The sequence below is a fragment of the Poecilia formosa genome, unplaced genomic scaffold (genome assembly GCF_000485575.1).
Source record: "Poecilia formosa unplaced genomic scaffold, Poecilia_formosa-5.1.2 Scaffold6, whole genome shotgun sequence".
Lineage (NCBI taxonomy): Eukaryota > Metazoa > Chordata > Actinopteri > Cyprinodontiformes > Poeciliidae > Poecilia > Poecilia formosa.
Genome location: NW_006799945.1, coordinates 865,784 through 883,010, shown reverse-complemented (window position 1 = coordinate 883,010; position 17,227 = coordinate 865,784). Strand labels below are relative to the sequence as shown.

The 17,227-nt window shown below is 35.5% G+C and overlaps 1 protein-coding gene across 1 annotated transcript in view; it reads right to left on the bottom strand.

Moving 5' to 3' along the window:
• LOC103147499 (transmembrane protein 132C-like) overlaps positions 1 to 17,227 on the bottom strand; it is a 153,273-nt gene that overhangs the window by 48,300 nt on the left and 87,746 nt on the right. The window contains exon 4 of the mRNA XM_007565883.2: positions 11,439 to 11,582. Coding sequence (XP_007565945.1) covers positions 11,439 to 11,582 — 144 coding nt within the window. The remainder of the gene's footprint in view (positions 1 to 11,438; positions 11,583 to 17,227) is intronic.

Genomic DNA, 17,227 nt, shown 5'->3' with positions numbered 1-17,227 from the left:
AGTAAACATCTTCAATGTAACAAATTGAATATGCTCACTATATTTGCTGAAAGATGTCCCTTTTTCTCTTTGCTAAAAAAAAAATTACACAGTAACCACATTTACCTTTGACGGTAGTCATTCAAACAAAGTCAGGTGATAATTATCTGTCATTTTATATTAAGGGCAAAAAAAGAATCGGAAGCTGTCATGGAGGTGGAGAGGAGAAGTGATGAGAAAAGATCATCATCACCCGTACAAAGCCTCCAGCAATAATTACCATATCACAAGAACAACCGATAAAACTGGTCATTAGGGTTTCAGACTGAAATTGCACAACATACATATTGTATGTTTTATATGGAAAACATGGAGGATTTAATCAAATGTATTTGGGTTTGCTAACAAAGTAAATTCTGGTACACATCATGCAGTCATAACTGAGGGTGATTGTGCCATTCTCGCAATATTAAAATACTAATATGTTCCTTGTCTATCTAGGTTGCTGTCAGTGTATGACCTCATTCAAAAGTAAGGTTAAGCTATTATTATAAGCCCTGGATATCAAAGTGAGCATTTTAGGCTCAACATCTTATTCTATATGCGATTGTGACTGTGTTTCGTTCATAAATAAAGACTAATCAGCCAAAATGATGACTTGGGTTAAAGAAGACTGCAATTTGAAAATGCTTTTCTAGTATAACTTCTGGTGATCTATAGAAAACAGAAAATGGCAGATAAGAAAGTTTACAGCTTTGTTGTAATTTTTTCCAACCATTGGCAGCTAACAAATGAATGGTGATTTCTATTGGTTTTTTAATAAATTTGGACTGCATTTTATAATCTCTAGTTACATGTTGGGCTGCATGGTGGTGGAGCTAGCATTGTATGCATGTGTGGATTATCCTGAGGTACTCCAACTAAATTTCACAGATCAAAAAATATGCATGTTAAAATAATTGCTCTCACAAACTCAAATCTGGACAGGAATATTGCACATTGATTAGAGTTTTTTTTTTTTGTTGTTTTTTTAGCTTTCTGTGTGAAATCTTTAATTTGTTAAAAAATAAAATAAAAACAGGAGAATCTTAATTGTCAAGCATTATATCCTTAGCTGGTTGTATCGTTACATGCCTATTCAGTAAATTGGGCAGATTGTGCTTCAAGTTTTAAATTAAAGACATTCATTTAGAATCTGACCTGACCTTGTAGTGTTGAAGAATGGCCAGAAAAAAAAGTATATTAAAAAACAAAAGTGGCCTTTCAATTTTTAATATAAAACTTCATTGGATTCTCTTGTTGAACATTTGTAAGAAGTGTTCTTATATGTTTATACTTTAATATTCAGGCTTTTACCATTCTTTTGTGAGATGGAAATTTTGAAAAGCTACCGAGTGCGGGTGTAACAGTGCACCTAGTTTATGGTTTAATATGTACACATTGTTTTTGGGGCACAACCTGTGACAGGTAAAATACCAGGCAGAGAAGGAACAAATGCCAAGTCCTATGCTGTTTTTTTTTTTTAAAGAAAATAAACAGAAAGACGAGTGTAATTTAAAATTCCTCTCAAAAAAGTTTAAAGTAAATGATACCCAACACTGACCAATGTCAATTCATAACTATGTTGCTTTCAGCAAAATAAATGCAGTACAGATCTGAAAGACTAATCTCTCATATACAAATACAAAGCAAAAAGGTTAGAAAACACTTTTTAATAACACTAAACACTAATTGGCATTTGTTTATAATCTGTTGGCAATTACTGTCTAGTGGTGTACTTAAGGGCATTTCTCAGACTTACATTTACCAGTGTGTAAATTAAATGATGCCTGTCATCAAGGATATAGGATAAAAAAAACCTTACACAAATTGCTTGCAATAAATGAGTTATCATTGGACTGGCAGGTATCCTCCGCTGCCTCTTGACCTGTACTCAGAATGCTGAAACCACTCTCTATGCTACAGACGACAATAAAGGAAAATGGGTTTCAAATTTTCTATATTTTAAGCTGTCTATTCTTGCATTAGTTAGGTGTGGAATGCTATGTAGTAGCTTAATCTGTTCATTTTCTGTCTTCAATAGAAGCAAAAAGTGTTATTAAAAGTGAAATTATTAAAAGTCCCTTTTAATAATGATCGTTTATAAGGTATACAAGTTATTATTATTATTTTTTTTTTAAATTAACAGTTTAATTTGATTTCTTGTGGATCTGAAACAGAGGAATGTTTTTGCTTCCCTTGCCCCCTCACTAATCAAGCCTTTCATTAGGAAATGCTCTATAAATACTAGAAAGAACAGCAACTAGAATAGATCCAATTATATATTTGAATTTTAAAAAGATTATGCATTAATCTAGATCAAAATGAAAAACATGCTTTTGTAATCACCCATTTTGTCATTAATATAGACAGTACTGTAACATCTTAGGATCCCTGCAGTTACGATCTGTTTAAGATGAAATTGAATTATACTGAAGCAAAGGTCTACAATTTAAGTCAGCAGGTAGTTTCTTATTAAAATGAAAAATCAAGTATGGTACAGAGTCCTTGAAGGAAATCCTGCATTGAGAGATAATTATTTGCTCAAGCAATCTTTTCTAACTCGAATCTTTATGAGCTATTTATATGAGAATTGTGATTTTCCACTTCCCAAGGAACAGAGTATGCTAATCATTTAATTCAAAATCAACTCTTTTACCCTTATTCACTTGCTTTCTTTGTTTCATGGAAAAAGACCCTTGGCAGCTCATGTCATTCCTGCAGCAGATGGCTGGGGCAAACACAGAGTGACAAGCCTCGATTTCACAGATGCCTAAAACATGACTCAATTAACCGTCAGAAAACAATCTAAATCTTTAACCTATTTTCAAACCAGTGCCTGCACACTGAGCAAACTCAGAAAACAAAAGGCAGAAGTCTGGGAAGATTTTATGCAACTTCCAGTAATAAATACTTACTGTGTATCCAAACCCCAAATAGTTTAAGAATCCTGCAAAAAACATATTTAATATAAAATGCCAACTCTAATACACACGTCAACATCCATCAATGATTTGTTGCTTCATCAGTCAAGAGCTGAGGTTTGGCGTTCTTTGGTTAAGAGGCTTACATCTTAGTGTAGGTAATACAACGCTTCCTTGTCGGTGTTTCAGAGTAAACCTTACGCCCACATGCTCACAGCAGGAGTCATCTCCAGGAGCAGCAGACTGGCTGCGGTGACATGTTTCTCAATCCCTTACACTTTGAAGGTGAAAATTTGCTGGAGGGTTCTCTTTGTTCACTTGTTTGTTTGTACAGGTTTTTGTGGGAGACAGTGCACTCGTTTGATGCATGCACACAGGCAGGACAAATCTTTCAGAGATAAAAAAAAAACAAAAAAACATCTAATGTTTATGCACCGTGAAAGCAATTTTACATCTTAGTCATACCCAAAATACAAACTTCCTTTTAAATTAGCAACAAAGGTATTTTTATTTGGCCCAAGACAAAAAAAAAAGATGTTTATGAACTAAAATATACATGTGTATGAATGAAAATTTATAAATTCTTTGATTTAGTTGTGAAATATTGGGAATCTGTCCCTTAAATAGCCTAAAACAATACTTGAGCACACTACAGGAGAAGACTAAGAGCAGAATACCTTGTTCTTTTGAAGAAATGTATTGTTTCAGCAAATCTTTTTTTTTTTTTTTTTTTTAGAATGGGCCATGAAGTGACCCCCTACTTTCCAAGAGCTAGTGAATTGTAAAACTACCAAACAAACCCTCTTGGCCATAAACCTACACAACAAGAACAGCCACACTTTCTGAGGAAAATGAAGAATAAAACCACTTTATATCTCAGATTTGAAAGTATGCAGGTCTGGCATACCATCTCAGGACTACACTATACATACAAGAATCCCAGATGAATGAACTATTGAACTGTGGTGGAGTATCTCTATAGGGATCATAGCGCCATCTGAAGGTCAGTAGTAAATTGAACCATAGAGTTGTAATGGATTCAATAACATCTCCCAGTAATCAGCAAGGGTTAATGGTAAACTGTGATCTCTTGCATTTGACTTTTATTGTGTTAGATAGAAAGGTGTCTAAACATCTTTTACTCCAGCTTTTTAAATCATTTGAATATATTTGGTATCAACTTCATTTAAAATCCACAAACCTATATATTTAAATGAAGCATTCCTCTTGAATCCAAGTTATGCATAATGCAAATGTTGACTCGTTAAAAGGTAGGATAAAAAAAAAAAAACTCAATAAAAAAAAGCATATATACAAATGACGAGAAAATGCTTGTGTAACAGATCGTTAAAAGAAGCACACTGAATTGAACCCTCAAAAACCAGGTCTTTTATTTCTTAACCATGATTACTGTAAAATGAGTGTCTCTCCCAATATCACCAACACAAAGAGGATGAAACAGTAAAGGATCAAAGAAGCCACAAAGTCATTACTCAGTGAATTATGTGAAAAAAATATGCGCACCTTGAAACTTTTCAAACAGTGCGTACACTTATCCCGTTGGCTTTTTTTGGTACGTTCTAACAGTTTCCAAACTTGGCCCTTTCCTTTAGGTTGCCATTTTTCCTGTTTCTCCCCTTACTGATGATCAGGCAATTAGATTTTACCATCGCAATTAAATGCAGCAGAATGTGTAAGAAATAAGGTTCCACTCCTTGATTTAATCTGTTCCTCTCTGACTCTTGTGTTCCCTAGCCTCCTGCCTGTGACCCAGAAACTGGTTAACTGGTTATAGTCATTAATTTAAAGAGTGTCTCAAATTTGAAAAAAGAGAGGAAGCTGCAGAAGAGAAAATCGTGTATTCTTTACCAAACTTTTAGCACCTGCTTTATTTAAAGGGGTCACGACCCATTGTAAGCTGGAAAGTAAATATATCTGCTGACATGAAACCTTTAACCTTGTCCATTGGAAAGATGAAACTACGGTGTCCTGCATGATATTTTACCAGTGTTGTTCTAATGACTGCTGGCCCACAGATGTCACATTTGGTCAGATCGATTCTTGTGCCTGTTCTTATATTTGTAATATGGAAATAAAATGAAAGGAGAGAGATAAAAGACAGGATGTCTAGAGAGGAATGCTTGTTACTTGAGAAATGAAAAAAAAACTGATTGTAGTCTCCACATAATGGAGACTACAATATTTAAAGAATTTACAAAATAATTAATGGGAAAAAAAAAAAAAATATATATATATATATATAAATACACACACACACAATGTGTCTACACTTAAACCCAGAATTATTCATGTCCATGTTTTTATTTTTTTCAGCATTTTTCTTCTTACTGGAAGGAATATTAAATGCTAATATTTTTAAAACCAAGTTTTCTAGTCTGAAAGACTTGGAGTTCAACCAAACTTAAATAAATAAATAAATAAATAAATAATAATAATAATAATAATAATAAACATTTTGCAAATAGTTCAATAGCAGTTATAAAGTTTGATGGGTTCCAAGGCAGAAAAACACTCTTTCAATGGTAATTGAGAAGGGCATAAGTAATTATTATTTTTTAATATGGAGAATTTCAAGTGACATCAGAAAATAATCTCATGTCATGTCCTATCAGAAAACAAACTTCTTGTTTGTATTTTGTGTCCTTCACTTTCTATTCTATAGTTAAGATGTGTGCATTTATTTGTGTATATTCTCCATTTACTGTGATACAACCGTTGCTGATTATCCGATGCTAAAATCAGGACTTTTGCAATCACCACGGCAACTCAAGGAGATAATGTTAACTGGGCTGCTTCAACTTGCGATAAAAGGGAACATTTTTGATTGTTCCATCCAACGCCTTAAACACATTATTTCTTTCTTGAAGCCCAGAAGAGAATCACAAGTCTTCAAGCAAGTTTTGGCTGATTGTAAAATTGTCTGTGCACAGAGCAGAGTTTGGATAAAAAAACACAAAAAACAAAAAAAAACAGAAAAAACAAAAGTCAAATCCAGCAAATAATACCCAACATGTCACACGATGATATATAGTGTTCTTATGTGAATACTTGGCAAGATCGGTCTCGCCACACAGTTTATAACAAAATCTGTACTTTTATCTCTATCTTTAACATGGACCAATTTCAAAACCTCAATTTAAAATCAGAGTAATGTAGAAAAATTAAAATCTCCCTCCAGTCTAATCATAACTCTTACATTTTTCCATTGACACATTTGGGAAAATATCCACATGTTTATAAATCAAAAGATCATCGTTTATTGTGTAATACAATTGGAAACTCTGTGTAACACTCCTATGTAGAGAAATGTTGACGTCCATACCAACAGCACTAGATGTGACAACAATAAGAAAATCACATTAATAAAATAAACAATTTAAGACACTATTTTGTCCAGTTTCCATTGTCTAGTCAAATGAGTGGCCTTATAATATATGCAACCATCTCTGAGGGAGAACTTTTTTTTCTAAGAAAATTGAAGAACATTAACATTTAGTACAACCTACTTATTACTTGACAACTGCTGATAAAAAAATAAAAAATAAATTGTTCAGCTTCACACTGACCAAAAAAAGTCATGCATAATTTAAGATCTAGCAGTGAATTTGTAAACAATCAGATCCAAATCGTTACTTTCTGACAACTGTGTTAAAGTGACTCTCTATGATATGTTCAAGTCAATCCCTCTAGTCTTGCAATCTACCATCTCTGACCATGCAAACCATGAGCACAGTGAAGACAACGATCATAGCAACTATGAGTATTTTTAATTAAAAAACATGATTACCTTATTCTGGTTTCCAGAACTTTTCAATCTGGCACAGAAAACGTCCTTTTAAAGTCTCTCCACCAGTTTTCTATTGGGCTCAGTGTCAGTGGAGTTCACCGATATTCCCTTAAGCCAGTGTTTACTTGGCAGTCTGCTTCATGTTTTGTTGAACTACACAACCTTTAACACAGCCTGAAATCCCAAGGGAAAATATTTTCTCTGATTGTGGTTTTATATTTTCTATCTATTCATCCCTCTCTGTATGCCTGATCTTCAGTGTTTTACATAAAAGACCTCCCCTGAGAAAACTGAATATCACCGTATTTGACTGCAAGGGTAGCATTATTAAACTCATTCTTGATGTGTTATCTTCACATTGATGGCCAAATTGTGAAATATTTGATAAATTTGATGAATATACAACTATTTTTTTAGTGCCATTCTGTTAGTTATTCAGGTCAAAGAGATGGGTGAAGGTCTGGGGGAGAGGGCATTTCTGGGAAACTGAAGAGGAGCAACTGAAGCCTAATCCTTGTAGACTGGGGTAGACTGTGAGTCTATTAGTTGGATACAAAGCAGATGCCTAGAATATTTTGTATAGTTCGCATTAAAAGTAAATATTTGATAATTGTCTGCAACATCCAGATTTGAGATCTGAAAATAGAAAAATGTGCACCAGATGTAAACAGCAACATCAAAACCTTTTTTTATTTGGTGGATTGAGTAAGTGCCTGAATGTTTATGGTAGGGTTGGGTCCTGCTCAAAACATTTTTGCTTAGAGTTGTTGATATCTGAATATATGCTTCAACAACAACAACAAAAAAAAGATCAGTGGTTTTATGCAATGAAAAATAAGGGAAAAGAGAAACTTGCAGTATTTCAAACTGTCATGTGGCTCTAAAAGAAGAATATTTAACCATTTTGCTAATCTCACATCATTTACAGTAGAAGTCTAAATTGTACTTCTAACTTTGACATTTTCTGCTATTAGAGGTTTTTCTGGATTGAGTTTGCATGCACTGCAAACCCATGTGTGGGTTCTTCTAGGTTACTGCGGCTTTCTCCCAGTCCAAAAACATGCATGTAAGGTTAAGTGGTCTTCCGTAATTTGCACTTTGTGGAGGGCTTACCCCGCCTCTAGGACAATGATCGATGGAGATGGCTTCAGCCCACTGCAACTCTGCATGGATAAGCGAGCATAAATGATGCATGGATGGATTGTTGGGGATATATATAAAATGTATTTATTTTAATTTTATTGTTTTTCTAGGAGGTGGCAGACGTTTAGAGGTAGAACCAAAAGAGAATGGTGCAGTGAAAATAAATATTTGCTCCAAATAACTGCAAGTAGAAGAGGGCTTATTGTGCACGTCAGCATTAGCGTCACAACAAGTTATGTACATTCCTGTGCCTTCCTTGAAGATTTTAATCTACAAAAACATGCAAGGAATATAAAACTAGAAATGTTGTTTGCTGTGCACTCCATTTGGGGTAGAGAAAGTGCACTTCATAATGCTTTTAAGGAGTGTGTGTCACAACATGTCCCTTTTTCGTTTTTTTTTATTGGTATATTTCAGTCTTGGCTGAATCAAGTAAAACATGACACTTAGGCTTCAGGGTTTTTTGCCTCTGACTTTCATCTAACTGTTGCTTTAGAGAAAAAAAACTCAAAGATCTCTTTGACATCTGTAGGCTGATTTTTGCCAATTGAAGACAAGGCATGCCACGGTGTTCTGGACCAAAGAGGTTTCATAGCACAGGCTGGGAAACCAGTTAGGAAGGGGGTTTCAGGAGATAAGTTGCAGGAAACTGAGGGACTAGAAACTCCCCCTGTAACTGGGGGGGATGTTGGGTTATTTAATACCCGACTCAGTCTTGGTGGTTCCAATGATAAATAGAAAGTAAATGACCGTAGCCTTGAAAGCATTTACAATGTAATTTCTAAGGCTTTGGGATTCAGTGTGGTGAAAGGTAAGGGCTCTCTTTTTATCGTGTTAGGGAAGTGGCATGGAGCAAATAAACCATTTTGTACAATGCATGATTTCAGTGTTATTAAAGGAGGTCCTGCCGATGTGCATGCTGGGCTTCTTTAATTGCTCAGAGGGACACCTAATTGAGCAGAGCTATTACTGATGTTGCAGCTGCTTTTTCTGCAGGAACAAGCCGAAAAGACACGCTGTTGTAAAAAGAATCTGTGATATAAATGGGAATAGGCTGTTTGTTGCTCAAAACGAGCAATCTCTGTCCCATTCTGCAGGTGACCGTCCTGTCAAATTATATACAATAGTAACTTTTAGCTGATGGATCAGCAGTATGGGCTGTTTTTCAGGAAGACTGAAAGGCCATCATTCAGTCACAAATAAATCAATCTGCATCCCTTGTTTTACAAATTAATCAGCTTGATATGTTATTACAGCAACACAATTAATAATCACATCAGCTTAAGCTGGTTATTTTGTGGGCTCTGATATTTTATCTGCTAAAATTTGAAGGACATCATAATTTAATATGCACATCACTACAAAGACTGAAAAATAATGAAACACCTCACCCCATGACAGAACAGTAAAGAATTGGACTAAAAGAGCAAATGTGATGTTATTGGACACTCTCCTGTCATAATCTTGTAGTTAAATAAAAACCAGCAAACTGAGATGAATGATTTACTGTAGTGATATGCGTTTATGAAAAACTGTAGCGCAAAGCACCAGGTCGCCTGATGCAAATAAATTATAAATACAGCATCAAAACTGTAATCGAAAAAATACAAAATACAAAAAGAAAAAAATTGTTTGCTGGGAAAAGCAAAACAAAAACCAGCAAGGATGGCAACTTGAGATTACAGGAAAGATCACAGGTTTGGTAGCAGCAGTCCTGACTGACTGACTTGAAGTTGATGTGGAGTTGCAGGAAACTGAGGGACTTGAAACAAATGGCTAAACAAACAAATATTGCAGAGTGAAGACAGATGGCTTCTCATCAGCATACATAAACAACAAAAAAAAACATTCCACTACATCACATTAGGTGTGTATGAGGATGTTCTTATAAAGCTTATATGTCTAAATGTCTCTTAATTTCCATCCATTTATCTGACATAACAATGGTTTGTTTGTGTGTAGGATAAAATGGCAATACATTTAAACACTTAAAGATAAAATAAGCTCTATTTTTATAAATGTCCACCTGCCGTCTAAAAACAGGTTTTGCCTGCGTTATAGGTCAGTCCGTTGGTGAGTTTAAAATTGCAAAGGAAAATACCAGCCTACACGTATGACCTTGACTTAAACAGTTCTGTATAATTCCATGTTTCTTCTCCTCAGCGGGACACCAAGAAAGATACATGTAAATGATAGATGACTTGTCATTCATCACTGTCATCACCTTGACATGCAGGAGGAAATAACAACCCAGTCGGGGTGGGTCACTTCCTGTGTGCTGCTATTCTCTTCAACTCAAGTCATTTACGTGGCCTTGCAGAATGTCAAATTCTGTGAACACTTTGTTTTCATGGTTGGAAACTTGTAATCATCAATCACCTCCGCAAACTCTGCTATGTGCACAACCTGATTTAAAAGGTTTGAATGACACTGAAAGATTCAAGCGTCAGTCAATTTAAGGCATATTTAAATTCACCATTGGAAACCCCAATGGTTTCTATGTTTGTAATGGTTAACTTTTAAGCAATCATTTAGCATCATGTTGCATCCCTTCAATAACATAACCCATTTATTACTTGTGCATTTTACTTGAAGAGAAGTATTTTAAAATACATTGCATTTGTTCCATTTCAGATCCAAAAAAGTTTTCTTATTGACCTTGTAAAACATCTTAAGGATAAATAAGATTTCCCACAATAACATTCAGCTGCTCTAGAGGGAAATTCAATGGTATTGTATTGCATTACAGGAAGAATATCCAAGTGGATGGAATAAACACAACACAAATGCATATTTTTTTCAAAACTGTACAACCACAAAAAAGGAGTTTAAATTCAAAGTTTAAAAGTAGCTAAATATAACATATGCGTGAAATTTTCAAGTACGAAGGTGCATCATGTGATGCATTTAGATAAGTCTTGTTCATAAAGAATGAATTACATCAGATGCCGCTAAAAACTATGGTTGCAAAACGTCTGAGTGTCAACAGAACTGCAGCAAAGACATGGTTTCCATAGCAAGTAAATAATTCTTCGCGCTGCATAGTCCAATAAATACAAAAATGTTGATATTTCAGATTTACTTAAGATAAATAATGTTTTTTCAGGGAAAAAGTTGAAAACACAGGAATGCGTAAGACTAGACCATAGCTCTTAATTGACTCAAACAAATATACAGCTCTACAGGTTGCTTGAGGGCCTCCAGGTTAAGTTACATTTATAAATATTAAATCTTTATGCACTGGTGTAAAACTAATTATCAGAGGCTGCATATTACAGAATATTTGTTGACATAGAGAAAACTCAACATATTATCCGTATCCATTAAGCCGAAGCAAAGCTGACACTTTGTTCAACAATACATTTCGGTGGCTACATTTGGCTGAGAATCTGAGCGCTTTGCAGTGCCAAAGAAGAATATTTGTCAGATGCTGAGTCATGCCCAGCTTTGCTTTTAAGCAATCACTTACTGACAAATGACAAATAACATGTCTTGTTTATAATAATTTGCACTTTTAACTAGCAGAGAAAGAGAGGCATACGTACCTTTGATTGAAGCTGTTCTCCTTCCTATGACAGTGCAGTGTAACAACCCTATGACCCTCGCTTCTGACATCCTGACTGACTGTCCACATAACTGGGTTACTGGCTCGAGCTCCCAGGAACACCACTCCATCCTTCATCTTGACTCTGAAACACACAAATTACTGGCTGATGAAAAAGAAGACAATGTGCTAGAATATTACATAAAATGTCATCAGAAACAAGTTCTCTGCAGTATTTTATACTTTTTTTTAACCAGTACTCTACTCCTCACTGTAAGACATCTACACGAAAAGGTCTTAAAAGTTTTTGATACATGCTGTATGCTGCTAGACCACTGCAAGGCCATAAAATGTTTCTAATATACCCATTTAAGCCAACAGAAGAAAGCTGGTAGCTCTTTCAGGAATCCAGCACACGCCCTGTATTCTTCAAGCTCTCCTGAAGAGTCTAAGCTCTCCAAAATTAGACTGACACTTTTGAATAATTAAAACTGGAATCCAAAAGAAAATGTACTGCTTGCAGCCACTTGTGAAAGGTTACATTTGAGCTGTAGAATAAAAAACAGTTCCGTCATATGGGTGTGGGCATAAAACGTCCCGTGACTTATAAATCACCATAGGGTCACTTATAGAATGCCATGTATGACATTTTTGTTGGATGTCTTCCAATTTTGTTGGAGATCTTGATATTGTCTTATGGTGATCATGCTCTGGTTTTGCCCCATCTTTTCTATACTGGTGCTACAGTCCATCATAGTGTTAAGGTAGAAAGCCAGCTGCTTTATCCATAGTGTTGATGGTTGCTGGGCAATTACTAGTTCACTTGGTGACTCAGAGGTACAACGGGGCAGGTCTAATTCAACCTCCTTGACACCAACATCCTGTTACAAGACATACACAGACAGACATGAGGTATGCATGTCTCTGAGTTTTCTGCAAAGGTCAAAAGTCTGGATCTTCTCTCAGTATTTTTTTTTTTTTCATTTAAATAAAAATGTTTAGTTTTTCAGCTCTGTCACTGTCGAACTTTATGTTCAAAGTAAAGATTCCGAGGTACCCATTTCTGCCAGGAGTAACATTGACAAGTGAATAAATAAAGGAAAGGCTGCAGGAAGCACACGCACATTTGTGGAGGGTAAACTTTAAAGTGATCATGATGCATTACAGTCAATAGTTTTACCTCAGCCCCTGAAAGTGGAAAAATGCCTCCTGTAGATCTAATGACAAGAGAACCCTCAAAGTCTCAAGCCTCCTTTGGAATGCCGAAGCATGACTAAGCCTATAAACCTTTTTTTTTATTAACAGTTATGAAATATAACAGAAAAAAAAAAGATGAATCATTAGCTGTGTAAAATAGGATTCAGGATTAGCAAGCTTAAACCAATTAGGAATCATTTTGTAGTCAGAAACATTTTGTATATACTTCACTATACCTTCAACCTGAGAGTAATGCAATGGCAGAAAGGTAATTGTCTTCCTGCACCTGGGGTTTGTAAAGCACTTCAATTTCTGCACCACCTGCCCAAGTCTTTTTTATCCTGCTATCATTTCCATTATACATGGTCACAGTATGTGGGCGGATATACAAATGCTGTAAAAAGTATGACCTGCTTCCTTTTCTGTTTACTGGTATAGCTCTCCTTATCTTCTGTTGTCACATTAAATTATTATAAAGTACAAGAGTGGCTTTTGCTTTTTAGTTTGCCTTCACAACTTCCTCAAACTCTAAAACATCCATACCAATTTATGTGGGCAAGATAGAAGACAAAACCTGGTCCAAAACACAGAACAAAAAAAGCTTAGAGCCTTTTCATCTAACTCCATTATGAATATTGGCTCTACTTCATTTTGGATCTGCTAAATACTATAAAAAGATGAATACAAAAGCTGTCCTGGGTAGATAATGACATGACAGTCCATGCAGCGGTGGAATACAGTCATTACCTTGTCTAAGTTCAACCAGTCACCTTTGATCTTATCCAATCTCTGCAACAGTAATAACTGTCCTTGTGGTTGCTGCTCCTTAGAATGAGAGTAAAAGGGCATTGGTGTGGAAACTGAACATAGTTTCCACACCAAAACTGATTGCTCTTTTGCTCACCATTTTCAGGTTGTCAACTTATCCAAAGCACATAAATGACTGCAATCATATGACAACATTCAAACTGGCAAACAGGGAGCGAGGAAGACCGTCTTCCAATTGAGGCTGGTTGCAAATGCCACAATAGTGTAGCAAGAACATGGAAAAAAGGGGTTATTTTTCCTAGCTTTACACAGGAGATGCACTCTGTTGGCATTATCACTCAATGGTGCCACGGCAAAAATCACAATACACTACAATATCTGTTGACATTTTTCCCTATTCATCAGAAGACCAAATAAAAAAACAATCATAGTGGCTTGTAGAATTCCAAGACTGTAAAATGTTTTAGTCTTAAGTAACCAAGCACATTGCTACAAAAGATTTGCTACATTTTAAGTAGAAAAATAAAGGATATCTATTGGTGCCACATGCTGTCTGTGGTTTACTATAAGCAAATCCATGGGCTCAAATAAGCATTAAGTTTCATATTTAAGATTTGAAGTGCTTGTTACAGGTCAGGGGCATTCCTAGTCCGTTTGGTCCATCCATATCAAAAACTATTACTATTGCCATTTTCAGAATTAATTCTGAAATCTGTTTTTACAGGTATTTTACTTGACACAGTTACATTATTACCACAATACATTTTACATTATTAAAACTGCAACGTTATTAAGGATGGTCTAAAGAAAAGAATTGGCTAAAATATCTTCACTTGTCAAACATTATATGGCTAGTTTTATTAAGTAGAAATAGAGCAGGCATATTTCATTCATTGTGTTGTTTTATATAGAGTTTTAAAGTCAATTTCAGTATTGTCTTCTATTAACTCATTACTTTAAAACTAAGGCAATCTGGACGTAATCCTGCTAAATTCAATAAACACACTGTGAAAAGGACAAAACAATTTCCTTGATTTTTAGGGATGTGTGGCAAATGTAGGTAATGCTAAACCTAGCTAACCAGGAACAATAAGCTAAGTTCCAGTTTCTGTGTCATATTTCTTTTTTTCTTGCTCTACTGCAAGAAAAGAAGAATGCATTAGCTACATTGAGATAATTCCTTTTTTTTTCGCCCGCCAATGCCTGTCTCTATCTGTCAATGTGTAAGAGACAGGCTCAACGTATAGGTCGCCAGTTCATTACAGGGCACTAGTTTAGATAATGTTTTGTGATTATACGTGGCATTTCAGAATAAATTTGCATTTAATCAGTTACTTAAATACATAGTTAGATGAATTGACCCACAATGAGATTTAATGAAGCAGTTTTGAAATGCATGATTGGGTTCTCCCTCCATTCCTTTCTATCCCTCATGCAGTGCATCACATGAACATTGCAGCATGTGACTATATTGAGCAGTGGGTCTAAATTAACTAACGACAAGTCATGATTGAGATTGGTTTGGTTAATGTGATTTTTGGTAAGGGAGGGGAATCACTGGAGTTACGAGAGGCAACAATAAGGGAAAGCAATTTGAAAGAAGGCTCACTTTCACGTGCATCAGCACATAAAGCTGCCTCATTAATCCTGTGAAAACCTCTATCTGTAAAATGAGTATTTACAGATGACAGAAAAGGCCATTTCAAACTCCCCCTGTTATAGACTTGATTAACTTCTAGGAAAAACACCGGCAGAGGAACAAAACAACACTCCCTCCATTCCGAGCTCCCTTATGAATGTTGAAATGTTCTTAGTTTGTTGATATATTTAAAATGAGGAATGTAATGATGTCCGTTATGTTGAGCAATTTGAGCAACATGGCTGTGATATTAGGTTTTGAGAGTCCAAGGCAACGTCTGACACAAAAACAAATCTTTGTTACAGATTGATAGTGTGGGACCCAAGCGCCAGTATGTTGATTGAAAGTTCAGGAAGACATTGAGAATCTTTATGAATCTGAGGTACAAAACATTAAAAAATAAGCAGGGCAACTTAACCACATGCATGCCCATGGTAGAAATCAGAGATGGATTTGAGCAGTGGCTGAGAACCCACATATACTGATCATGTCCTCATCATGGCGTTTGCTAGAGGGGAGAGGAGATTTATTTGGAAGCAAGTAAACAATTTGTCCTCAATGTCCATTTGGTAGAAGTAGGAAAAATTGGCAAGCATAAGGATTTGAGTGCATTTGAAAGGGGCCAAATTGTGATTGCAAGACAATTGGGTCAAACAATCTCCAAGACTGTTTAGTACCCGTTTGTTGGTCTGCAGCAGTCAGGGAGTGATTGATCCAAAGTTGCCCAACAAAAGGAGCAAAGATGAATAAACAACAGAGTTATTTATTAAGGTTCATTGTGGTATGTAGGTGCTGATATAGGTGCCCCAAATGGGCTGATCTCACAATCAGACTGAATGGCTCATACTGTTAAAAAACTTCATGCTGATCCCGATAAAAAAAAAAAAAGGTGTTTGGTCGGTATGGAGCAGGAAAGCTGCAGAGTAGTCAGGTTGCTAATGTTAAGATGCAATTATTGAGATTGATCAGAATATTTCTCTAGACAGTATCTTTATATTTGAAATCTTTGCAAGTCCTTATACATTGTCACACAGTCTGAAAGTTGACAGATTAAAAACAGTATAACTGATAGTGTGTCAATAACAACTTGATTGCTTTGCTAAATAAAAACCTGAGGAATAAAAACCTCCCCTGGAGGGGGATAACAATAATAATTGAACTAACATTTGGCTAGAAAAAAAATAAATGTCAAGCGTATTAAAACCAAAACCACAAGTTAAGTTAATGACAACCTTATGAGAGATCAATGTGTCATCCTGTGGACACAGTGGATATCCACACCAATATTCCTGGCTGTCAAGCCTTAAATTTATAGGATGTTTCAAATGGCAGGTGTGTGACAGGCACATAATCTAGCACTGCCATCCGGTGAATAATTGCTAAAACCGCTGAACAAGACATGCAAAGACGTTGACAGATGCAGATCATTACCCTACAGTAAAGACTGCATCACATCCATTCTGTGTTCATTTTCACAGTAGAAGTAGGTATTATTGTTTGCTACTGTCCACCCAAATTGCTATTTTCAACTCGATCCATTTTCAAATTAGCGTTGAACAAAGAGGGGAGCAAAAGAAAGTTAATCCTTTCAAAACACTGAAATAAAATCATTGCTTTGATGAATTGATGATTGTGTAGTGACAAAGAAAATGCAGATGTGTTTATCAGGTAAAGCATATCGGTGGGAAATAAAATGAACTGTTGGTTTTTGAGCTCGTCTGAGAAAATATCCCGTCTTGGTTTGTTTTTTTGTTTTTTTTTTGGGAAAAAGAAGTGTGAAAGTCTTCATAGTCAGCTCCAGGGTGGAAGAATAGCTTGAAGTTAGAGGTGTGTGGGCAGAAAGACAAACCAGCAGAGTGGATCAGATAAGACAGGTATTCCGTCACGCGGATGAAAAGGGACAGATGATGGGGAAACATTTGAAGAAGGGGAAGATTTTTGATAAAAGATTTTATTGGATAAGTGGTTCGAATAAAAAATAAAAAAAAGCATGTTTCCCAAAAGTTACTGCATCACTCTTAGAAAACATGCTGTCTATGCTTTTAGTATATTTTAGTTAACAGAAGAAACATCAAATCCACCTTTCATCAAAATTTCATTGAAAATACAGAGCAAACACAATGTTTTTATCTAAACTACATGGAAATTTGGTTAAAAACACAAAAACTGAAACGGTATCTTAATAA